This window comes from Ambystoma mexicanum, chromosome 6q, assembly GCF_040938575.1.
Source record: "Ambystoma mexicanum isolate Mex_15411 chromosome 6q, UKY_AmexF1_1, whole genome shotgun sequence".
Classification (NCBI taxonomy): Eukaryota; Metazoa; Chordata; class Amphibia; order Caudata; family Ambystomatidae; genus Ambystoma; species Ambystoma mexicanum.
In genome coordinates this window covers 730,181,940-730,209,011 of record NC_090937.1, presented here as the reverse complement: position 1 = coordinate 730,209,011, position 27,072 = coordinate 730,181,940, and the positions used below count along the sequence as shown (strand labels likewise).

Genomic DNA, 27,072 nt, shown 5'->3' with positions numbered 1-27,072 from the left:
GAAGATGACCCTGAGGGTTTTAGCCTCACAGGTGGGAGCAGGAAGAGGGCCAAGAGAGGCCGGCCAGAGAGCAACAGGAAAGTATGGCACAGGTGTGCCGATGAGGAGAATCTCAGTCTTACTGGCATTCAGGCAGAGATCATTGGCGGCACACCACTCCTGGATAGCAGACAAGCAGTCAGAGATGAGAGATGGAGAAGAAGTGGCTGTAGGGAGCCTGAAAATGAGCTGAGTGTCATTCGCATAGCATTGAAAGTTGGGGCAGAGGATGGCAATGCGGTGGGCGAGAAGTGCCAGGTATTGGTTGAACAGCCAGGGAGAGGAGTTAGAACCCTGGGGAACACCACAGGTAGAGAGTGAGATGGAGGAAAGGAAAACCCAAGTTGGACCTGGGAGGGTCGATCGGAGAGGAAAGAGGTCTGCCAAGCCAGGGCCTGATCGGTGATACCCAGGTTGTGTCAGAGACGGTTGAGCAGGATGGCGTGGTTGACCGTGTCAAAGGCAGAAGAGAGATCAAGCAAGATGAGGACACTGGGGGTGTTCGAATCAAGGTTGGAGAGCAGGTCTTCATGGATGTTCAGGAGAGCAGTTTCCGTGCTACTGGCACCTCTGAAGCCAGACTGATGGTCATGGAGACAACCAACAGATTCAGTGTGAAGATTAAGCTGAGAGATGGCCAACCTTTCCAGGTGTTTGCCCAGAAAAAGAGTGATGGAGATTGGGTGATAGTTAGCAGGGCAGGATGGGTCCGCAGAGGGTTTCTTAAGAAAGTCAACAATTCAATTGAGTAAACTATGTGCGAGCAGCGCAGCAGCGAAGTGCCATCCAGGGTTATTCGCGTTCCCAACAGCATTTTAAGATGGCCGGCGCTACAGCGGCCTGTTCTGGGTTTACCCATGTCGCCTAGCAACAGATGCCTTTACCCAATCCAAGCATCCGGCTTTCAGAAGCCGGCCCACCGACGAAGGCCCACGGAAAAAGTCCCTGTTCGGCCCATCAGAGCTGAGGTGCCAGAAACACTGCCTTTTGCACTGCACTGAAAAACTCATTTGCTCACTCACCTACCAGATCGCTGCCTCATTAAAATCACGTCCTTCGCTGCAAGGCTCATCGCCAAGTCACGAAGCCAGAGCAGCCTACTACCGCCTAGGTTGTAACGGTAAGCGCTATAGCCCTACCTGCCGTGATTCTGCTACTGACCTAGTCTCACAGTCATTACAGTCTACTAACATTAACTTTGCCACTTGTTGGCTCCGATGAACTTGCAACGGATGAACCGTCATGTATAACATTACAGGTACGCCACACACATTCTACTGCATAACTATTTGGCAATACCACTTGGCTTGTCTTATATCTGTCTAAATGCTATATAGCCCGTCTATTGTGTTTTTCTGTAAAAGACCAACTGATCGCTACATCTCCTGAAATGTGGTGCTGCTTCTATCCTAGTCTCATCCTATTGTGCTAATAGACTGTTACCCCCCCATGTCAGTAAATGCTCGACTGTTCCTTGCTAGCTTACACACCCATGCAACAAACTGAGCAATGTCAGGCACCTCCTCTCTGCCTACGCAAAACTGTTTTCCTTGTACCCATTAGCACCAACTATTAAACCGCCTCAGCCCTTCACAATGAACTTAACACTGTAACAAGGCAGAACCTTCTAGCGTCCTGACAATAGGCTATCCTCCTCTACCAGTCACTGGTTCTAGGGATTCTTTGGCCTTAAGACTTAGGTTAGACGAGTTAGGCGGTATTCCGGCAGTATTACCGCCGGGGCTAACATCATTACCGCCAAAACCCCTAGCGCTATTAGCGCCGGACCACGTGTGGCGGAATGGTAATTCCCCATACCCCATTGGGACCATTCGGGAATTCCCCATTCCCCATTGGGCCCAATGGGGAATTTTCGGCGCAATTACCGTTGGCGGTACTGAGAGGGGGGTAAATGCAGCCAAACGCGTGCTTTGGCGGACCTTTAAATGTGGCGGTAATTTAAGGGTTACCACCAAACTCATGGTGAGGCTGTTAGTCTAATTCGACTGGAACGCCAGTAGCTAATACTAGTTATGCCTATAATAGCAAAAGTCAACTATATCTACTTAGCCTAGCTCATTGCATTAACTAACATCATCAGCATACACCATGAGTCTAGTTCAGACCTGCTAAAACAGCCACGTGCATTCCTTCATAACCGCATGCACTTTACTAGCATTCAGTGCACTCTCCGTGCTCAATATGACACCACACACCTCAGCAGTTACTGCAGAAGCCGAAAGGCCCAACACCCAGCAGGATGCCAACTTCCTCTCCTCCAGGCCTAGCAAACCTATGATCTTGCTAACAATGCCCATGACACTTCAACCCACACCTAACCAACCTTGCCCCACAAAAATAAGAAATTCTAGATTAGGTTCCAGACTTAAGAAAGCCTACCTGCTGCCAACTAATGGTATAAATAAATATAATACTAAGACTCTAGCCACAAAGAGAAATATACCCAAACTAGACATCAGCATAGACAATGATCCCACCTCACTAGCTAATACCACCCTACAAACAAGCCTTCCTAGCAGTCAACCCCCACTCCAACTCGATCACAGAACTAGGCTTCACTCACGGTATCACAATGCCAACACACAGCAAAGGGAAAACGCTAGATTTGGCTTGCCGACCTTAATTGTGACACCAATATACTATCTAACGGACGCTGCGCCTGGTCGGACCTCCACATCATTTCTTTCACCTTACAAGGTAGTATCCGCCTTAACCATTGCAATACACTAGTACCACCTGCACTCACTAGAAATAACTGCAGTATTAAAGTCCACAAATTACCACCTCTACTTCTACCTATTATCAACTACCCCTTCATCACTAGTAGAGCTATACCACTAAATGATACACCATACCATCGACACAGTAGCGCCTCTGAAAATGCAGAAAGCTAAACCGGGCTCACTTAAACTCCTGGTTCACCCCGAATCTTAAAACCCATCGCAAAAATAAAAGACATGCCGAAACTAGATGGAAAAACGACCCCTCCACACCCAACAAAGAAAAATTCCAAAAAGTCTCCAACAGCTACAAAACTGCTAACCACCAGACCAAACGTGATACCCACAATGATAAAATTATCAAAGCCAAATCACCCACGAGAGAACTATTTATTTTACTCAGAGTACTGGAATCTCCCACACCACCGCTGGAAACCTGCACTAAAGACATCACTTGGTGTACTAATATGCAAAAAGCTCTACTTGACAAAATAGCACTTCTACAGGAAATAATTGCTTCAAAAAAACGGAGTCTTAACTCTGACTCACACCCACTTGAATCCCAGAATCCTATCCCCAAAACCTTGTAACCCATTCATTCAAGTTCTCCCCTCTGACTACTAAGGAGGTAGAGGGCATAATAACGAGCCTCAAGCCATCAAGATGCCAGAGGGACATCTGCCTGGGTAACTATTATCAAAAAGGCAGCGAGGGACCTTGCGTCATTCATCACTACACTAATAAATGCATCCTTTGAAACTAGCACGGTCCCAACCAATTTAAAGGATGCTTGGGCACTCCCACTTTTTAAAAAACCTAGCCATGACCCTAACATTCCCACGAAATTACAGACCTATAATGACAGTACCCTTCCTATTGAAAATTCTAGTCAGGGCTGCATATTTACAGATAAAGGAACTTTAAAGGAACAATCTACTCGGCCTGCAGCAATCAGGCTTCAGACCGAGACATGGCACTGAGACAGCCCTGTTAGACTTAAAAACCCAGATGGACGACATAAAAGATAAAGGCAATATAACCCCGCTTCTCTTACTAGATTTATCAGCCGCATTTGATTTAGTCAAAGTCCTGTGCAAACATCTTTCCACAGCAGCCAACTTCTCAGCTAAAGCCACCGCATGGATGCAAACCTTCCTGGACAACAGAACCATAAGGGTATTCACACTGACTGCATTGGCAGAGCCCGCTCTGGTCACTTGCGGAGTACCACAGGGTTCATGCGTATCCCTAACGCTCTATGATCATGGAACTCTTTGCATGTAGCCCTCAAGCGCTGAACCGTCCTACTACTGTTTCAGGAGAAATGTGAAAACCTGGCTCCTCTCTCAGGAGGCACATTAAATGTCTTTCTTCCTGCTAATTTGTATTTATCTGTAAAGCATTATCAACTTCTCCTGTACTATATCTTATCTCTCTGTCATGTACCTAAATGTGTAACCCTATGTAATGCGCCCAGATACCTGAGGGTTAGGTGTGCTATATAAATAAATACATTCTTCACCGTATATTGTTTTATCGGGTGCTCCTTCCTCATTAATTGTCCCATATGAGTAAGTAGATAGATCTAAATAGCGAAGCATCTCTTCATCCATTACCACACCTCTTCCGTATCTAGCTCGCTAGTTGAGTCTATTCTTATCTCTCCTTTCTGAACAGCTAGTGGGATGTTTGTTTTTATTGATCTTATCTGTGTTTTGGTCTCAGCGGTGGAGGTGTTGTCAACTTAAGCATGAACGCCCTTGAGCCGTTAGATTTCGGTTTATTCACATTAGGCTGATTGTTGGGCTTTTTCTGTGCAATACCATCACCTTTTTTTCAATCTTTTTAATCTTTGATTTTCGAAGATCACAAAGGGTTTGGAGTTGGTAGTCTTATGTTTTACCCTATTGACAGATTCACTGCCCATAGTCCCTTCAACCACTGTTAAGTCCACTGCCTTTGGAGGACTGTTACAAGGATTTTCCCTAATTTGAGCACTTGCCTGGTGTTTATTACACACTGGATGTGGATTTAAGGCGAGGAATTTCGTGAGGTCTCAATTCCACTCTCCATTATGGAATCTCTCCGCAACTGATCAGGTCTCTTCACTGGGGCGGTGTCCAAAGGTCTAGTTGACAATTGTTGAGGCTGCATGGGTTCTCTGCGGGAAGAGTTGCAAGTTGGTTGTTCTTTAGACCTACGAGACTTTGCCTGGGCCTTTCATGCCCTGTTCAACGCCTCTAAGATCGCAGTCATCAACAAATTATTTTCCTTTGCTTACCCTCTAGCAAGATTGAATAGCCTCTTTTGCCAGCAAGATGAAATTGACTTCTTTGTCTAAACGACCTGTTACAGCTTCCGAGAAGGATTCTAGCATCAAAAGCTTTGTGCGAGTCTTTGCTAATAAAGTGGCTTGATCTTGAATTGTCTTATTCATGGAGTCATAGTTTGACATAAGGGTTCAGTGACACTGTTAGGCTTGACATTATAATAGACTGTATGCTTTCCAGCGAAGGAGCCATCTGATGATGGGCCCTAAAAGTCCTGTTTTGACAGTGCACTGACCCATCCAGTGGTTCAGATTCCACGGAGGATGAACAGACCGATCTCTGGGGACTTCGCTCCCTGTTCTCGGAGGACTAAGGGAGTCAGAGTTGAAGCACGTACCTCCAAAGCTAGATCCACCTCTTCTGTATTTTTTAATGGGGTAACATTTAGCTCTACCCATGTAGAGAGCGACTTGTCTTTGAACCATGGTACTTTGATCCTGCTTTCAGTCAAAGTTTCGCCCTCTGTGTTTTTTTTTACTTGGTAATGGTGTTGGAGAAAGTTGGCTGTGGATATCACCAAGTCTTCTCTGGCCTTCCATTGTAGTTTTTAGGTCTGCCCTGTCTGGAGAGAGTTTTGCAGCTATAGCAGAATTTTGGGTCTCAAGGCAATTGAGTAATACATTTATACAGATGTTAGCTCCTTGTGATTCACGATCTTCCAAAAAATGTGTTTGTGCGTAATCAGTGGAATCTGGGCGTGTAAATACGTCCTCCAGATAAGCATAGTACATATCCTGTTCGGAGACATCTTGCTAAAATAGGTATTTGGCCATTTGCTGCACCTTCTGGCTTCATTGAACCCATTTTTAAGTCCTCATAAACCTGATCTTAACCTATCTGGTCTGTATTAGACAAGGGAGGTTGAAGAATTACTGCCAATTCCTTAGATGTTTCCTCCGTAAGCATCGCGCTATGGTGGGTTCTAGCATCCCCACTTAAGTCCTTTTGGGTTTTCTCCAGTTGAGGACACCCATCTCTTAATGATTGGTGTTCGGCACTTGGTACTTTCAAGATGGAGAGTTGAAGTAGGTTTGTAGTACCAGTGGCAACTGTGTCTGCACCATTAGGTCCCCCAGCGGATTCGCAAAGATCCTCAGGGTAGTTGTTTGACTCTCTCACGACCCTGGGAGTAAAGGTTTTCCCCCATGGGCTGATCAAAACATCCAAGTCATCCAATTAGACTGGTCTGGGCATTCCGAGGAAGCTTATGAGGTGGGGTATAGGGTTCTGAGGCATAGGATGGCGCTTCATCACATATTCTACCCTGTCTACGGGTACATGGCTGCTTTGGAGACATGAGGCAGCGCCTGTTCACTCCACCACTCTAAGAGGGTCAGATACCAAGTAGCACATATACTAAATGGACCAGGGTCCGGAGAGACATAATGGGGCAACCAGTCTGCAAATGGCAATTGGCACACTAGGGTAGTTGGGCGAGAGCGCTGATGCAGAACTCACTCCCCAATGTTGGGTTGCAGTTGCAGTTGGTGTTGGTGTTTCCAACCTCTGAGTCGCATTTCCCCCTTCCACGCCACCCCGACTGCAAGACGGCTACACTCTGCGACTCCCCCCGCGAGTAGGGTGAGGGTTTGAACAATGCTCTGCCTCCACAAGATTAGAGAGTGCAAACTGACTCGCCGGCAAGACTGCTTCACTCTGCGCCACTCCGCAATATTTTAAGAGAAAGGAAAGCAAAGATTGACACGCTGATCCTGGAAGAGGACATTACAATTGGAACAGATTAAAAGAAAAAGACAAACTATGAGAAAAGCGCATCTTGGTTTTCATGCAACTGCTATTCTGGCCACTTGGGTTACATTTAACATGGGTCAGTATGTACAGCCATAAAAAGGCAGCCTGTCCACGTAGCCTCATTTTTGTTAGTATGCTGCTGCAATTTTAAGGAATGTTTATGTTTCTTGCAGAAGAATAAATGAGAATGTACAGCACAAACTACAGAACAAGCAGTCTAAACCCCAGAAACCAAAAACTAGTGGAAGAGGGTGAATGAAGGCATCCCTATTGAACGGTCAATGGGGGCATACTGCACTTGACAGTGGCATTTATAGGCATCACTCTTTATTCGTGAGAAAAACCTTTTCTCAGTATCAAAAAAGGAGCATGATTATGTCCCAATTTAGATGACGCATATAGCAAAGAAAACGGCCACACTACAGTGGCTGTGGTTTGCCCATGGGCTGTCGTACCAGTGAACGGGCACAGAGAACTAGTATTAACACAAGGTACTGGTACGTATGTGGAATCGCCTATAGGGAGGTGTAAATGGATTAAAGTCCTACCTCTGGTCCAAACCTATGTAACCCCTAGGGTGGTTACATCTACATATAATCTGTATACATCTCAAACCAAAACATCAAAGAGAATCATTCAAGTTTGTATACATTTCAAACAAGGCTTTATATTGAAAAGTTGTGCATAAAATAAAAGCCCAAAACCATAGGGGCATATACAGTCAATAATGCAATTTGTACACACTTAAAAAACATTTTTATCTTTTAAACATATATTGAGAAATCAAGGTACAATGAAAAGACGAAACTGTGAAGTTTGAAAAAGGAAAACACCAAGATCATTAAGACATGAAGAGAAATCAATATAGTATTTCCCACAGTGTGATGACATCAAACTAGACAAATTTGAAAAAGGTAACAAATACTTCTTTTCAATATTACATGGTCATATAGAGTACCTATGAACTCCCAGTGTATACATTATTGTACATTGGGGTAGGGGCCAATTTAGATGACGACCATGACCGAGGATGGGCATGCAATGCCACTTAAGATGGCAGCCAACCATATGTTGTGCACTGAGCCATCAAGAAAAAAACAGCTCAACCATTTCTAATGCAGAATCCTACATTCTTGTTATCCATTCCTAAATATAACAAACATTCTATGAATGCAATCAAAATGCAGTCACATTTCAAGTAATAATATATGCACCATATCGCTTCCTAACATGTCTGCAAAGCAGAAAATAGGAGAAAATAAATGAAACATACAATTCAACCCCACAAACATAGTATAAAAATAGTTCTAAATCAAGGACCGTGGGATCCTGCCTGCTTTCAAGTTTATTTTATGAATACTTCCCAATTGTCTACCACGCCACCGCAGTAGAGAAGTTTCTTTTCCCCAAAACATTATACTTCTCTCTAATTTGGTGTTAGAATGTGCATTTCTGCTCTTTTAGGTGATTTTCATCTCAAGACAATTTCAAACTTTCCAATTGTTAAATACCTTCTGGGTGATCTGGAAAGTCTATCCTTTGAATATCTAAAGCCCAAAGCCACAACATTTCTATTTCCAACACAACATCAGCTGTTTGATTGAACCATTTTTTTCAATCTCTTATGCGGCTACCGTGCACTGCAAATCGTCATCCGATTATATTGGCAGCAAAACTGAAAAAATTTAGACTTTTACTCAGTTACCACCTTTGCACTGTCCAAATCTCCCAGTGGACTTTTATATTAACAGACGCTTTACTAAGCTTTCCTCAGATTTTAACAATCAAAACCTCTAAAACTGGTGTGGGGAAAGCTATAAAAAAGATATAATTACCTTGTAAGTGACTCAGGGCATAAAGGCAAACATTTTTACCTTTAAACTGCTTTAAAAATGTTCATGCTACTCTTCTTTTGTGACTATATTCAAGAGATCATGGACCAGGTTTCCATAAAAACAAAGTATCTCGACCCACCCAATTACCTGCTGCAGTCTTCAATGCCTACAGAATGCTGCTGCCTGCTGATGTTACAGCTAGACCACATTGTTTTCTACGATCCATGCATAGTTGCTTGTACGTCGGTGCATTCTATTTAAGTCTATATCCATTGTTCTGGTGCTTAATATGATCAGAACCCATCTATTTACTAGCCAGGAAACCCCCACATAATTACTGATCTTTGCAGTTGTGGCTTTTGGCAAAATCTGATTCAGGCAGAGAGAAGGAGAGGAGAGGAGAGGCTTCCAGGCGCAGGCAACTGTATTGTGGAATGCACTACCTATTGCCCCTGTACATCACACTACATTTCGAATAATTTTCAAACATACCTCCACTGAACCTACTTAAATATGGTCACAAAGCTCAGGCGGTTCAACGACAGACAGGGGGATGTATATTCTGAGAAGGCCATATCAGGGGTATTGAGAAGATTGGGTCAAACCAGTAACAAAGCCACTAAAAAAAGTGTATAATAACAGGATGGTATCGCTTTGGTTCAAGAGATCTTGGTTTAATTGTGTCAATCTGGGATCCTTTCACAGAGAGGATAACGGCTTCACAGTCCTGAGGTTTATAAGTGTCCCAGACACTTCTTTCTTGTCTTCTGGTTCCTTGGGCTCTGGATATCTGCTTCTTTTCCTGAATGTTGCTGAAACCCTGCCACAGCTCTACGGGTCAATGCGCCTCTGCTAGGTTGGACCAGCAAAGGTGGGAGCTGGACATGGGTACATACTGGTAAATCCCCAGACCTGCCATGCAGTTACCACTGTCCCTGCTCCCTCAGCTGTCTCGTTTTCACTAATACCCTTATCCTAAAGAACTAGCTTTGTCATCCAAAATCCTGCCCTCTTGTTACCCCCTCAACTACTCACTTCTAAAGGGGCCTGTGTCTTTCACCTCCTCTACTTTCTTGGCATTAGGCTCAGCCCCTTGCATTGTCTTATCGCCGACCTACTGAACTCGCTCTCTAGCTTCCCTCGTATGGTTTCCAACAATGACCTCTGTTATGCCCCTTTCCAGCTTCCTCCTGATGTTCAACCTGACCACCTCTTTGGTAGCCTCTACCTCCCGCAAAGTACCTCCCAGCTGCTGCATCGCCACTACTGCCAACATCCCCTATGATGTTCTTACCACCACCCTCATGACTCTTTGCCACCTCCTCTCCAGTGCTCTTCCCTCACCCTCCTCGCAACTCCTTGCCATTTTCTCCTTCCAACTCCTGCTAATCTCTTCCTTGTTGTCCCCTCCAACCCTCCTCCTGGGATTCTCTCTGCTCCTTTATCCCTGCCTCCTGCCAGCCTTCTCCCTCCACAATCCCTCCACCTCCTTTCTGATCTCTACAAAAGACTCCTCTCTCTCTCTCCCACATTCTCCGTCTTTCCTGCCAGCTCCTCACACCCACAATGAGAACACAGGAATTGAAGCTTGTATTTAGTTACATCCCGTCCCACTGGGCAGTGCTCAGCCTAGGTGAGTGCACATATAGGTGTAAACAGCCCTGGGCTGTGATTGGTTTGTTGGACAACTTTGTTCCAGTGCACCGGTTATCAGTGTGGACTAACAGGACCGCTGCAGAGTGCGGATCAAGGCCGCAAAAGGCTCACCGGCCATCTTGATTCTATAATGCACAGTCCATACTCAGCTAGGCTGACTGCCCACATGCTGCCCTCCAATGCTCCACTGTTGCAGTGTCTATTCACCCCACACATTGCTTAACCAGACACGAGACATCTTATGGTAATAGAAGTCTGTCACTGCTTCTAGCTCATGTGGACTGACCCAGGGACGTAGTAGCATAGGGTACTGTAGAGCAACAACATACATCATTCTTTGGGGCATCCCTTATAGTGGCTGACATAGCATTGCTATATTCACTATGGCAGATCTCTGCCACAGGGTTCCATGTAATAATGTCTTTGCAAAAATGTCCCCTGACAAAAAAGTAGCCGTTTTTTGCTGAGACATTATTACATTGAACATGCAGGGGCACCCCCACAACCCCGTATTTTTTTTTTTTTGATTGAGCAGGGGACATCCACGCAACCGGTCCCCATACATGTCACCATATATAATGTTGCCAATGGCTTTTCCCGGCAACATTATATATAGGGACATTATGTATGGGGACATCATTACCCGATACCTGCCACAGAGCTGAGGCTTGTTGTGGTGTCCTGGGAGGTCCCATACACATTCTCCAAGCCCAGCATCACATAGCAGTTGGTGGCACCTGGCCACTGTGACCACCCATTGAACACCCCCAGGAAAAGCAGGGGTCTTGGCCACAATATCCAACCAAATAAAGTTGTATTGCTTCTGCTAGCGCCATGAAGCATTTTTGGTGTACAGACACTTCCCAAACAAATCCATAACATAAGACCTAAACATCATGAGTTAAGTATTATATATTTTCTTCAGGTTTTTATAACATATTTAAAAAGTGTTAGGAACACACACTTTAAACAAATGATCACATACAGGTTTATATAAAGGAACCACCAACGGGCCGCTAGATGACATGAAGGCGCTATACAAAACAAAATAAATACATGAATGAACATCTATAAACAAAGTGAAGTGCTTACGTTTTTCTTGAACATAAAGGTATCCTTCCAATGTAAACGGGCTTGCTCTCTTATGTTCTTGTGGACTTCGTCTGATTTTATTCATAAGCTCTTCTACTTCAGACCTTGCGCCTTCAAAGCGATTACGTGTCTTTAAACAAGGAAATTATGAGAAGTAAGATAACACAAGATTACGTGATTTAGTGGACTGCATGGAAAAAAGTTCTTTTAGGTGGCTATACTTCTAATATTTATCAGAAAACTATATTTTACCAATAAAACCCGATGGGTGAGCTATACTGGCTGGTCACGGCTCAGTGTTATGGCAAGGGCTAATGGCCATTACCAGCTGGTACAGATCGCTCCAGAGGGCTGTATTGCCGTTCGAACCCTGGTGCAACACCCAGGGCGCTGAGCCCCCTTATTTTGATAATAAATGCACCGCATGGATACCGCAACTCTTTCGTCCTTTTAAAAAACCCTCCAAATATGCCACTATGTAAATGGCAGCTGGGGCACCATAGCCCCACGTCCATTCCCACGGGGCTATTTTTTTTTTTAATTGTGTTATAGTTCAAAAGAACTTTTCACAAAACAAAAACTAAACTAACAAAACAGAAAAATAACAGCCATCATATATTATATTTCTAGGAATTTACTTTCCTTATCACACCCAGCGAGCAAGGAATTCCAGACTTTTTACAGCTATTCTGGCCCACAGCCATAAACTAAGTTTTCTTAAGATTGATTGGAAGACCAGTGGTGTTGGCATATTCGCAGATGGCACTTGTGCTGTTACAGATGCCCCTAAAAGTATTATTAAAGATTACAATGTCAACTGCATAGCAGATCCAGCCAATTTTGTGTGAACCCATTCTTGGGAAGGCATTCATCTTTGCTTTAAATATTCCACCAAAGTCAGCCTTGAATAGATAATATAGTGTAGGTGCCAATGTACAACCCGGTCTTACCCCTTTAGCGATAATGACAGGCTCGGACATAGCACCCTCATTATCTATCCGAATCCTGGCCTTACTTTCATCATATATCATTTTACAGACATACAAAAGGTGGGATGGCATACCAAGTGACTCAAGTTTCGCCCACAGCCTCTTAAGCTCAACTGAGTCAAAAGCTGATGAAAAATCAACAAATAGCATATAAAGAGGCAGTCTATTCTTACCCTTAGCCTGTTCAGTGAGGGTATTGACTATAAAGATATTGGGCCTCATTACGAGTCAGCCGGTCTGGAGGAAAGAACGGTGGTGGTAAATCCGCCACCACCGTTCTTTCCGGACTGGCTGATCTCGAGTTCTGCAGGCGAGAGGAGTCACTCCCGCCAGGTCTGACCTGGCGGGTTTAACACCACCCGCCTGCAGGCGGACATGGAAACACTGGCTCTGTCATAGACGGAGCCTGTGTTTCCATGGTCCCCATCCCCACGGAGTCTTATAGGACTTCATGGGGATGGGGACTTACAGAATTCCGCCTCCGGAATTCCCGGGTCACCGGAGTTGTAATGCCCCGGTTATTCCAGGAATCACAGAGGCGGAATGGTAATACAAGTCCGGCGGTAACCTGCTGGTTCTTCCGGCACAGTTACCGCCAGAATCGTAATGAGGCCCATTGTCTTTGGTAGAACACCCTTTACGGAAACCAGTTTGGGCCTTAACTAGGATATTATTACTGTCAATCTATTTCATGATTTCTCGAAGGATTAATGTACAGAAAATCTTACTAGACGCATAGGTAGACTCCGTTATCCGGACTTAAAGACCAGAGTAATATGTGACATCTTCCAGGAAATAGGCATAACACCAGTATCCATGATTTTCTGGAAGATGATCCCTAAGATGTTAGACCAGACCCTAGGGTTATGCTTTACAATAACATTACAGAGGCCATCAGGCCCTGGGGCTCTAGATACTTTAAGATTCTTAAGTATCATTAGAATATCTTCCCTTAGTATAGTCAAAGTATGGATGGGTTTCTTAACCAAAATTGTCCTATCACCCTTACATTTATTGGCAAGGTACATGACCCACGTATGGCTATCAAAGGGAATAGCTAGCTCAGAATTCCCAGCTTCACCAAGAGATCTAAAGCTAGCCCAAAATTTCCTAGTATTACCATCCAAGAGAAGGCGAACCATATACTGCTAATTGATGTTATTCTCGGATATCAGATATCTTCTTATCGCATTACGGTAGGAATTTCTAATCCTTCTCTTCTCTTTATACAGCATCCCAGGACTTATACCACTCAAGGCACAGTTACGCAGCTTTCTCCGCCTCTCCCTTTTCATATCTCTTATGACCCTATAATATACTCTCGTTCTATTGAGACTATTCTTATAGGGTCTACCCTTACCTCCAGAGGGCATTATATCATATAAGTGCTTAGATAGCCAGGCAATTATATTATGCGCAGAGCAAGTAATAAGATGATCAATATTATGGCGCCATTTTTTTGCCTTTGCTAAATTAGCATCAGACCAACAGATCCTATTACCTCGGCTTTAGATAGTGATCCCCCTAGTTGCATTTACATCGACAGACCAGTTGGTTCAACTAGCTGTACATTGTAGCAGGGAATGGTCACTAAATTCATTTTCATAGATCTGGAAGCCAGTGATATGATCATAAAGCTTGTCACTCATACAAATGAAGTCAAGCATTGATGAATAGCGACCATTAGTCCAGGTACTACAAGTATCTTTATGGTCAAAGCCACTATCATTCAGCACCATTAAATCCATCTCCTTGATAAATATAAACCACCTCTTAGCTTTCGTCAGATCTCCTTTATTGTATAGCAGGATATTGGAATTGAGATCACCACCCAATACTACTTTGATCGAACCATCAGCAGTACAATTATCAAGCAAACACTCATATATACTCTGTTGGATAGCAGCCGTAAAATACATCACCTGGAGGGTCATATATATTGATCAGCATGATGCGCATCCCATTATGCATGTACATTTCTACAATCAGTACATTTGGATTAGCAGGGACCAGTTCACATTTAGAAGCATGTATACAATTAGATACCACAGTTATCAGGCCCCCAAATGGCCTACCCTTATCACCTTTATTTGCCACATTGTAAAATGATGTGAAGCCATCAAACACAGCCTCCTGCAAGAGCCATATTTCCTGTAGGAGGACAATTTGGGCATTGAAGAAGAGATATTATGAACCCAATTCTGCAAATATATGACTGTGTCCTCTCGTATTCCAGGATATTAAAGTGTTATCAACTCAATGTTTATTTTGGCCCAACGGTAGAAAAGAACAGAGACATTCCCAATGTGCTTTTATTACATCATTGTCTTTTGTTTGGTCCTTAGCCTGATAGATATTCCTGGGATAATCATGACTGTCCTCATTAGATATGCAGTCAGGTCCCACTTCATTGACATCTAGCAGATACCCACATACTTTTAGCTCATTCTTATATTCCCTAACCAGACACACAACAGCTTCAGAGTAGCAATGAACTCGGGTAAACATCCCCTGACATGGTTCAACAAACTTAAAATCCCCACTTTTGAGTATTCTCATTTCGGTTGTCCATTTAGTATCTCAAGTTGTTTACCTTGGTTAATCAGCTTTTTCGTTTTCTTAGTGCTGCCTGAGATTAAGAACTGTTTTTGGCAGATACACCGACCTAGGGTGTATTACAGCAGAATCTGTTAGAGAGTTTGTAAAGAGTTGCAAAGGTAATTCCTTAGCCACTTCAGAAAATGGGACCTTAGATTTCGTTTTTGACACATTGAGCACAACAGATTCGTCAGTACTATCATCCATGCTATCAGTAGATGAGTCAGTAGTATCAAATGTACTATCCGCCTGTATACTAGCTGACACTTCTGAAGGCATGTTGTTATGAGCCTTAGAAACCTTGGGTTTTGGCTTATCAGAGCCAATCAGCCAGGTGGTAAGATTCCCACCCTTCATAGCACGCTTTTTTGCCTTCCTGGCAGCTCGCTTTCTAGCTCTTTTAGACACAGATGTCATCACAACTGGCACCTGCTTATCAGCATTTTCAGGCACTACCGCAACCTTATCTAATTTCTTTACTATATTTTGTCGCCTCCTCCTCTCTCAGACAAATTACATCCATCCGAACTCTCACATTCACTACCAGCAAGAATCTCAACCAAAGTGGATTCCGAATTTTCAGTTAACAATACAGGTGTCTCCATCTTAGCAGGCACATTATCCACAGGGATTCCCCCCCACCCCCCAGCTCGGGAGTAGGCACTATTTTAGCCATTACCTTAAGTGCATCTGCATTATTTCTAACCTGGGAAGTAATGGTATAGCACAAACGTAGCAGAATTTTCAGATCAAAACTGTTAGTGGTATTATGAGTGTCCAGATCTTTCAATTTAGCCTCAATATTACATTTCCCACAATCATTGTTAACATCTAAAGATGCATTTTCTTGTGATTCTGAGTCAGCCAAACTGTCCACTAGGACCGTAAATTGAGGAGAGCAGGAGAGTGTCAGTAATAGCAATAGGAGGAGTACTTGAGATGGTTCCTTCCAATACTGAGATAACCGGAACAATGTCTACCATTTCTGGTACAGGGCTATGATCTTTCCGCCTCTCCAGGTCAGTGATTTGGCCTTCAAGGATATAGCACAGATTCAGTAAAGAATTACTGTTAGCAAATTCCTGCGAGGTACATGCCACATCTTTAGCAGATGTTGCTGCCTCCACTGGTGCAGAGTGTATCAGTGCAACAGTCGTTTGCTCACAAAAGAAGTCAGTGATTTTCGTATCCTTAATAACCACAGTTTGTGTGCTGTTTTCAGCCTTATCCACATCTTTACTATAATTTCTGCATTTTTTTCCACCCTTGAGTTTACTTCTCAATTTCATGGTAACACAATAAAACACCTATATAAATAGGTTTAAACGGGGTAGACAACAGGTAACACCTGTAGCCACACACAAAGCACAGCTGAATAGGTTCCACAGACCCAGAATGTGGCAATATAGAAATCCAACCTGCGCTTGCCAATTACTCTAAGCCCCAAGAAGCAGAAACTGGCTCAGAAGATCCAAGGATCAAACATATAGGAGCAGTACTGCAGAGCAGGGGAGATAACGCGTGAAGGCAGCACGTCAGGCCGTCAGGCCGCACCTCACCCAAGCAGGGAACAGAAAAATCCAAGACCTGCAGGGGAGGTCGGTTCCGACAACCGTCTGTAAAGTTTCAAGGTTTCAGCTCACACGTGACGCTATGGGGTCAAACCCCAACTCCAATGATGCCAATAATGCCACAGAAAAAGAGAAAAGGAGAAATGCGGTGGAAGCTACATACCAACAGCTTCTACCACTTTAGGCCACTTCACCACAATTAGCCATGATTAGTACACACAGCCTGTATTACCTTTGCAGCTCTGTACGAAGTTCAGAGTGCACAATACAGAAGGCGTCCAATGGACCTCGTCACCGCCACGCACTTACCAAGTCCAGCTCTGACTGGCTTCCGTCAAAGACAAGGAGCAGGGGACCAGCCCGTGGGTAATGGAAGGAACCTCAGCAGTGTATACTCCTCTAATCCTGCGCTTTCACGTCCGCGGCTCGAGCTCTTGCTCCGGCGTAGCAGCCTTCCGCTCGGGTCTGCTGGAATCAGAGGAAAGGACCTTGCATCGTGCACGCAACACTACCCACACGTCAGACTGTCAAGCCGCGCCGAGCAATCGCCAAGTCAGCCGCTTCCCACAGTTACTGTTGTAACACCAATGAAGAATCAATCGATGAAGAATCACAGGGCTATGGAACAGCAAGGAGCGGTGGAGCGATGTTGACAAGTTAACCATGATGATTTTGTCTGGTGGATAGCAAATTAAACAAAAGCTGTGAAGCAAAAGATGTGACTGGGAGTCATTGGGGAGAAGGCACGAGCAGCAGCTACCAGCTTGTTTGGAAACCAGGCTGGCCCCCCTTGGGTTCTAATTCAATTTATGTGTGATGTAACGGAGACAAAAGTAAAAACATTTTTTAATCAATGGCCTTTTGCTTCACTGTAATTGAGAAAACATGATTTTTTACATATATTGCTTAATTATCGATTCCATTCCAGGCAAGAGTATAGTCCTGGTTTTACAATTCCGTGACTTGCAGTCCTGCATTTATAATGGGGAAATCCAGGATTAAATCCCAGATTGCATAGTGAAAACCAGGACTGAACTTCAGTCTCCGGAATGGAATGGATAATGTTAGCAGACATACTTTGATCAGGGGAATACATACACCTTCTGTTGTGAAAAAAATACGTCACCAACTAAGCCTTGGGAAAATGGATTCACAAGTGTCTGCATCAGACACATCAATGTTTTGGGTGAATCACATATCACTCACTAGCTAACACACAGCACAAACAGTTAAGTGCAATCTGTAATCAATCAGTTTAATAGTGGCTAGTCTTTCTCAACCAATTCTCGAGCCAACAAAATGACTTTACAGATATACAGCTGGTCCCCTGTTTGCGTCTCAGTGCGAATTGTGTTCAGACATATGATATGATAGGTTATTTATAACGTGCTTAATACCCAGAGGTTTCTAAGCACGGACCCAGGGATCGAACCTGTGTTGCTCTGTGCCATCTTGCTTCCAAGGCGAGCACGTTGCCACTGAGCTATCCTCCCAAGACAGTGTGGAATTTGTGTGCCTATGTGTTCCGATCTGTTGGGTATGAGCAGGATTCTCCATAGAAGCATTTTTTTTAAAACAATTTTTATTAACTTTTACAACATCCAATCAACAAAAACAAACCCAGCAGTGCATGTCATACAGCTTTAAACATCATATACAATATAAAAAAAATATCCACTGCTTACCCATTACCCTCCCCCCTAACTCGAGCCTACACCCCTCCGCCGTTGTATCCTCTAGGGGTACCTCTCCTTCTGTATTCCCGGAGGAATCATGTTCACTTGGACAGGCCAGGGTGGATCCAGACAGTGTGGCCACTAAGTGTCTCCAGGCCATCAGAGTTCCAGCTTCCTCCTCACCTCCCCTATTTCCCGCTTCATTCCATACAGCCGTTTTCGCCTCTGCCCATTTCTGGAGATCATTCCACCAGACCTCTGTCTTTGGTATGTTACATGCTTTCCACTCCATAGCAATTCTGCGCTTGGCAAGTATATAAGCCAAGTCCTTAAGTTTGCTCACGTGTTTCAGTTTGCGCGGTTTAGGAAAACCCTCTACCATGCATGCCCACACAGATTCCACATCTAGCAAGATCCCTTTCTCAGTAAATCGGTGGGTTACTTCTCCCCCGAATTTTCTAATTTCTGGGCATGCCCAGAACATATGCATCATCCCTGCGTTCACTTCCCCACATTTGGGACATGTTTGTATTCCTGCGCTCTTGAATCGAGCAATCCTCTGCTGGGTCATGTACGCTCTGTGGGTTACATATAACTGGATTTGTTGCAGCCTCGCATTCCTGGACACCTTTTCATGGTACCTCTGAACCCTCTCCCACAGCCCATCATTCATGAGTTCCCCTGCTTCCTCTTCCCAATCTCGCCTTAGCTGGGTCACTTCCTTTCCCACCCTGGACATCAGCAGTTCGTAGATTCGGGAAACCTCGTGCCCACCCTCTGCGATATCATAAATTGTTTCTATGGCCGTTATCGGGTTGATCTTCCAGCACCATTTCAGACCATGTTTCCCTCACCCGTCGTACCAATCTGGTGCAAGTGATATACTGCCCTAGGTGTAGACTGTTTCTTTTACAAGTGCATTAAATTCGATTACCTTCCTATCTTGCCATATGTCTCCCATTGTTGCTATGCCCACCGGTTCCCAATGCTTACGGACCGTCTTCCTCAGTTGCTCATCCCTGTCAATGCCACTAGCGGCACTTGCGGAGAACACGGGGTCGGGTTCTCCATGGCCTAGCAAGCCTTACGCCACATCTTCCACCCCAGTTCCAGCATCCCTGGGCACCCTTTTAGCTCCGGTTTGGGCAGGCATATCCATTCTTTCAAAAGAAACGGAATACATTCAGACCTCAACAGACTCCAATGTTGGGTCTTCCGTTAACCACTTGGCCACATATTGTAGTTGATTGGCCAAATGATAGATCTCAAAGTCGGGCAGTTTTATGCCCCCCTTGTCATACATGTTCTGTAGTTTCCACAGGGCTATTCTATTCCTGGTATTATGCCAAATGAAGCCTCTGCATATGCTCTGAAGTTTAAAAAAGAATCTCTTGGGTATCATGTATGGTATATTCCCAAAAACATTTAACAGCCTCAGCAATACGACCATCTTCAACAGCGCCACCCTCCCCACCATGGCCAAAGGGAGCTTAGTCCAGAATCTCATGTGTTTCTCAATGTTTGCCTCTGTATTCTGTTTATATTCAGCCTCCACCGTGTGATAGATATCAATCCCCAGGTATCTGAAGGTTTTGGTCTCCCAGGGTGTTTGTAGTATTGATAGGTGTTCCCGCAGGATCCCTTTATATCTCCCCGGTGGGAATATAGACAACTTCTTAGGATTAACTGCAATGCCAGAGAGCGACACAAATCGCTCCATTACTTCTAAGATGTACTGCAGGTTTTCCTCTGGATACTTAAAGTATAACAGCATATCATCGGTATACAATATTAAGTGTGGCCCTCCTTTCGTGTAGATCCCCATCTCCTCATATTGTTGCCTCAGTTATATCGCTAAGGGTTCCAGTGTCAGAATGTACAGCATTGGGGACCAAGGGCATCCCTGTCTGGTGCCCCTACGGAGTTGCCACCTCTCTGAAATGGCTGCTCCCGTCTTGACTCTTGCTAGTGGTGAGCTATACAGTAGTTTCACCCACTTCAGGCACCCGGGCCCCATTCCATTCCATATTCTTTCAGGGCTGCTATCAGCCAAGGCCATTTTACAGCGTCGAAGGCCTACACCGCATTCTCCATAGAAGCACGAGTAGGTTTGGGGATGTAAGAAATGTAGCAGGGTGGGATGACAAATGGGGAATTGTGAGCATTTGGGGCACTATGACAGCAGTTGCGCAGATGCCGGGAGCGTCTTAGTTCTTTCATGACTAAAGTGCTGGATGGACGAGCGAGCATGATGCAGACGAGTTGGTTAGTGAGTTGGTAAGGTTGGTAAGTCAAATCAATGTCTGGGTTCAAGGTTCCTTAGGGTGGTGAGCAGTTCACTGGACACAGGTTCCTCCCTTCACTCTGGCAGTTGCTGTGAATTGTTGTTTCCGTTTTCTATAGGTCCAGGTGTACATTTGTACTCATCCAGATCGTTACAAGCAGTACTAAAGTATTTGTGATCGTTTCTCCCCTTTTGGGACTGAGTTGGTATTAATGGCTGACAGTTAGGCATTTAGTTCATAGAGCGTAACCTACTGTTATTGCCAATACGGAATGTATTGGACCACACGCTGGTGTCTCATTGCCTGACCGGTTGAAAAAGCAATTCCAATTCTTAAGGGTACCTGGAGCTCCCGATTTAGTTGACTGGTGGGATGGGACATCTGCTACAGCTTGGTGGAGAGGGGTTTGTATGTGCATTTTACAGGTAGTTACACGAAGCACATGGTGCTGTGTAATGTGGCCTGAACAGTTAGATAAGCACTACCAAAAAGGTCTTAGGAATTTTTACACGGAATCTAAAGTTCCTTCTCGCCGTAAATTGAAGGCCAATTGGTTTGCAACCGATAAATAGGTGGGGTCTCATCCAGTGTACGCAGTGATATTTATTCAATGTCACTGGATCAATTATCGCAGTTCGAACACATTCAAGTATTGCATCAGCCCCTGCTTCATGCAAGGTGGCCACTGTGGTATATTTCTTCTTATGGTTTGGAAAAAAGTCAGGTTCCAGTAATTTCCGAAATGTCAAGTAGTGTATGCAACTTTGTCTAGGGGTGTACCAGAGAACAGTGGCAAAAGCAATCCATACTTGGATTTTCGTCGTGGGCCCAAATGCACCACACCCAGATGCAATTCATAAAAATATGAAGAAAAGCAATGAAAACACAAATATATCTAAATAAATGAAAACAGGCAACTCAATAGAACCAATACAGCTCAAAAGTTGTTAAAAAACGAAAGATAAGAATTTTAAGAAGATAGAAAGTAACTTACAACAAAAACAAGTCTAGCATGAGTAAAGCTCCGGCTAGTGTGTAGAAAATATTTTTCAATTAGCTTTTGATCTTTAACAAGCCAGCCCTAACTTTTTTTAAATAATAATACCTATTGAGGTTAAGAAAACGTTGAGCCATGGTTGGTACTCCAGTAACAGTTCATGGCCCCAATTCACAAAAAATGTAGTTTGCAGGTCTAAAGCACTGTAGGTACACATGGAATTATGTGGCCAACCTGCAAATAACACATGCCTGATAATCCACCAGGATATGTGAATGCAGTAGGTGCAAATTAAATGTGTGCCACACTTGGGACCCGCAAAGGCATATGAGAATCGCACAAATAAAAAAGATAATAAGGGACAGGTTTTTGACAGTGAAAAGATATGTTTGACTTTTGGAAGTGTAAAACTAAGGAAAGTGAACCCCTTTCAGAAAATAAAGGATAATAAAATCCACGCCTATAGATTTACCTGCATTCTGGGAAAAAGTTGTGAGTCTCATCATTGGGACCACTAGTGCAGTGACCAGGGGGGCTGGGGCTGTATGGTGAGGATCCCCTGGCCATCCCCACTTAGCCTTTCGCAATGTACAGGAAACAAGCGCATGCAGAACAAAGTGGTAATGGGCCTTTAAAGGCCTGGTCACGAGGCCCACAACTTTACGGTGTGCAGTGCACAACCTCTCCAACCAATGCTCCCCAAGGTACAGGCTCTAGCCTCACCAGAGACCATCAGTCATACTAAGGCACTGACAGATGAGGCTCTGTTTTGGTCTGCAAACGCCTGTGTGCATGCACAGATTCACACAGGCAAAAGATGCCAGAGGGTTAACTGTCTTCTTAAAGCGGTGGTTCTGCCACCACTTGAACTACAAATGAAAACATAAGTTCACCAATCGGAGGAGAGCCATCCCACAGCAATTAATCACATGGCAGCACCAATGAGGACACACATGTGCATGCACTAACACCCAGACCTGCCAAAGAGGAGTATCCGCTAGAATATAAAAGGGAGGTCACAAGAATGGGAGGTTTGGGTGTTTGGAGAAGGTGGTGGCAGGAGTTGGGAGCAAGATGGCATTCACGAAGGAGGCAGTGAAAGGAATTAGACATGAAAGGGGAGGAGAATGGACACAAAAGTGGGAAAAGAACAACCAGGAGATGGTAGGAGAGAGACCTACAGAGTCGATAGGAGGAAGACAAGAGGATTCGATTGGCTTAAATAGGAGAAACTAACAAGATATCTACGGATCCCAGGAATATCTATAGGATCTACAGAAATTATCGGAGGTGGTCATAACCCACCATCAAGAGAAGACAAGCTGGAGGACTCTTGCACAAGAACCACAGAGAGATATCATGAAATCTTGTTAACCTTAAAAAGAGATCCTTGAATTGGTGGAGTGGTTGACAAAAAAAATGCCTCCGACACTCCACACTCCACATCAGTTCTTACCAAATAGAGTGTTTGAAACCTTTGTGCATCCTACTTGGCTACATGAAAGTTGCCAATGTAACATACACCACCTTCAAACAGGGGGAAATGAGAAATTTGCAGGTAGGTGTGCCCCTCATTCGTTTTGCCTGTCCATTCCCACTCTTTCCAGATGGGCCCATTTTGCGTTTGCATGCCTCTCGCCAATTCAGTAGTGAGTATATTCATTGCGAATGACCTCTTTACCAGTTTTGTGCATTTTGCACATTTTAGTGGCTGCACATTGTTTTGGGAATTGGCCCTTATATGTATAACCATTTAACAGTTAAGCACACCTTTTAGAAAAGATAACTCTTACTACTTAAAAAACATAATTTCGGATGTTTCATTTAAGAACATGTTCAAGCTAACATATATATGGGATACATTACTCACCGTAATCGTATTTCTGATGCTTGTATCTGCTTAGATTCACATGCTGTGCATAGGCCGACATCTAGTGGAAGCTGCGGAGTACTACAGTTTGTTTTTCGAAACTCGAAAATGGGCGTCGACACAGGGCGTGCCAGTAATACTATCCCTAGTGTGACGTCCACTGTACCCAAGATCCCTCACGCGTCTAGGATCCTCAGATTGTATTTTTTCTGACATGAGGTAGCATGAGGAGTAGCGTGAGTACAGATAATCCAAGCTGATAGATAGAAAGGTAAGACTACAAGCAACCGTGCGCCTTCTCTCAGGGGAGGAAGGGTGGGTCGCATGTGAATCTAAGCAGATACAAGCATCAGAAATACGATTACAGTGAGTAATGTATCCCTTCTGAGGCTTGTGGAATCTGCTTAGATCACATGCTGTGCATAGATTAGCGAGCAGTACCTGAAGGAGGAGGTGGTATGTGAGAAGGGTCATGAGCAAATAAGTGTCTTAGAACCGCTTGTCCCACTTGTGTATCTGCCTTGGAATGGGTGTCAATGCAGTAATGCTGAGTAAAAGTGTGAATAGAGCTCCAAGTAGCTGCTTTGCAAATGGTTTCAAGGGGTACATTTGCAATGAAAGCCAGAGTAGCCCCAATGCCTCTTGTAGAGTGGGCTCTTGGCGTGATAGGCAGAGTCTTTTCAGAGAGTGAGTAACACAGCTGGATACAATTAATAATCCACTTCGAGATGGCACCTTTAGAGACGCGATCCCCCTCTCTGCCTGTAGCTACAGAGACAAACAGCAGATCTGTTTTCCTTAGCGGTCTGGTTTTATTTACATAGTAGAGGACCGCCCTACGCACATCTAGGGTGTGTAGTTTCACCTCAGCCGAGCTTTGAGGGTCCTGATAGAAAGCCGGAAGCTCGATGGACTGGTTTACGTGGAATTTAGATATAAACTTAGGTGAGAACCTAGGGTGTGTGCGTAAAACCAGTTTGTCTTTATGGACAGTAAAGAAGGGATCCTGCACTGACAGAGCCTGAATTTCACTGACCCTTCTTATAGAAGTAATAGCTACTAAGAAGGCCGTTTTATAAGTCAGGTGTTTGAGACTGCTTTTATGCATGGGCTTGAAAGGGGGGCCCATGAGCTTAGATAGCAACACAATGAGGTCCCACCCTGGTGGTGGGTTTGAAATAGGAGGGTGAAGTCTCTTTACTCCTTCCATGAAGGCTTTAACTACTGGTACTTTCCACCACAAGACCTTGTTATGGGAAGTGGTGTATGCCAACAGGGCTGCCAGGTGTACTTTCAGTGAGTTAAAAACCAGTCCTGCATCCAGCAGGTGGAGCATGTATGTAACAATAGTGGAAGGAGTGCAATCAACTGGGTTGATCTGTTTACTCTGGCACCAGATAACGAATCTCTTCCACTTGTTAAAGTAGCAGTGCCTTGTGTTTGGTTTCCTAGATTCCTTTAGGATGTCCATAAACCTCTGTGGTAAATTGAGATGTCCAAACTCTATGACCTCAGGAGCCATGCTGCCAGGTTCATTGAGTTGGGTTGCTGATGCACTGTTTGACCTTGGTGCTGGGACAGTAGGTTGTACCAGGCCGGAAGTTTGATGGGCTCGCACACCGCCATCCTGCATAAGTGTGGGAACCACGGTTGTCTTGCCCACATGGGAGCAACTAGGACGAGCGTCATCGACTCTCTGTTCATCTTGTTGACCACCTTCCTGATGAGAGGAGTTGGTGGAAAAACGTACGCAAACATCCCTGACCAGTTCATCCACAGGGCGTTCCCCTGGGAGTCTGGTTGGGGGAACCTGGATGCAAATCCTGGGCATTGTCTGTTTTCGCTTGTGGCGAATAAGTCTATAGTGGGGAAACCCCACTGAGAGAAGATATCTTCTACGACCTCTCTGTGTAGAACCCATTCGTGTTCCTCTGGGAGGGAGTCTCTGCTCAGAGCATCCGCTAGGGAATTGAGCTCCCCTGGGACATGTTGTGATGACAGGAAGATGTTCCGTCTGAGTGCCCATATCCAGATTTTCTGGGCAAGCTTGGACAGATTTGGCGAACGAGTCCCTCCTTGCTTGTTCAGGTAGAACATGGCTGTCGTGCGGTCCGTCCGGATTTGCACTGACAGGTTTAGTAGGTAGGGCTTGAACGCCTGAAGCGCTCTGAATACTGCCAGAAGCTCCAGCAGGTTGATGTGGTTCTTGACACTGAGGGAGACCAGAGACCCTGAGCTGTGTGGTGGAGATGGTGAGCTCCCCACCCCGTCAGGCATGCATCGGTAGTGACTACTGCCTGTACTTCGGGATCGTAAAAGGGTTTCCCCTGTGCAAGATTCTCTCTTGTCCACCAGTGAAGGCTTTGTACCAGTGTTGGCGAAACGACCACTAGATCATCCCACTGACCACTTGCCTGAGACCACTGTTTCGCCAACCATTCCTGCATGGGATGCATGCGCAGGCCCGCGTGGGGGACCAGGTAAATACATGACGCCATCATGCCCAGCAAACGCATTGCTTTGCGTACCGTTATTTGGTGACCGGACTGATATTGCGGAATTTGCAGTAGTATATTCCGAATTCTTTCCTCTGAAGGAAATGTCAACCCCTCTTGAGTATCTAGGATTGCTCCTAGGAACTGTTTGGAGGTGCTTGGCACCAGGCTTGACTTTTTCTCGTTGATTGAGAAGCCTAATTCGTGGAGTAGGTCGATAGTCCTTTGAATGTTTGTCCTGCAAATTACTGGGGTTTCCCCCGTTATGAGCCAGTCGTCCAGATAAGGGTACACCGGGATTGCCTCCCTGCGTAGGTGTGCAGCCGCCACCGCCAGTACCTTGGTGAATACCCTTGGTGCCGAAGCTATCCCGAAGGGCAGTACCTTGAACTGGTAGTGCCGACTGTCCAACTTGAAGCGCAAGTACCTTCTGTGCGCTGGGAACATGGAAATATGAAAATAGGCATCTTTCATATCCAAGGTTGCCATGTAATCCCCCTTTTTTAGGAGGGGGATTACCTCTTGTAGCGTAGTCATTCGAAACCTTTGGGGCTTGGCATACTTGTTGGCAGGCCGTAAGTCCAATTCTGGCGCATTTTCAAATATTTTTTTTGCACAAGGAAGTAAGTTGAATAAATACCCTTGTTTACCTGGTGTCCCGGGACGAGTTCTATCGCGTCCTTTGCTAGCAGATTGGCGATCTCCTCGAGGAGAATCTTCTGATGTTCTAAAGAGTGTACTCTTTGTCGTGGAGGATGGTTCCGGGGACACTGCAGTAGTTCTATACAGTACCCTGCGGATACTGTTGACAGCACCCATCTGTCTGATGTGATCCCTTCCCAAGCCTGGGTGAAGTTGGAAACGAGTGCCCCTACTGGGGTTGCGTGAGAAGGGACCCTGAACTGAGCGTCACTGCTTTGGTGGAGGCGTGCCGCCTCCTCTACTGGGGCTGCCTCTGCCTTTACCACGTCCTCTCCTATTTCCCCTGCCGTAACCCTGGGTAGACTGTTGGCTGTTGTTCCACTGTGTACCCTGCCCCTGGGAATAGTTTGATCCTCTCTGGGAATTTTGGCCGCGTGGGCGACGAAAATTTCCATTCCCTCTCTGGTTAGGGGGTTTATTGGTTAACTGGCCAAGGGACTTGAG

At 44.9% G+C, this 27,072-nt stretch overlaps 1 protein-coding gene across 2 annotated transcripts in view; it reads right to left on the bottom strand.

Annotated features, from left to right (window-relative positions):
• Positions 1–27,072, bottom strand: part of ARHGAP10 (Rho GTPase activating protein 10) — a 2,208,119-nt gene that overhangs the window by 1,274,461 nt on the left and 906,586 nt on the right. For both annotated transcript variants that reach the window (XM_069631250.1, XM_069631251.1), the window contains one exon: positions 11,446–11,575. In XM_069631250.1, the coding sequence (XP_069487351.1) occupies positions 11,446–11,575 (130 nt within the window). The remainder of the gene's footprint in view (positions 1–11,445; positions 11,576–27,072) is intronic.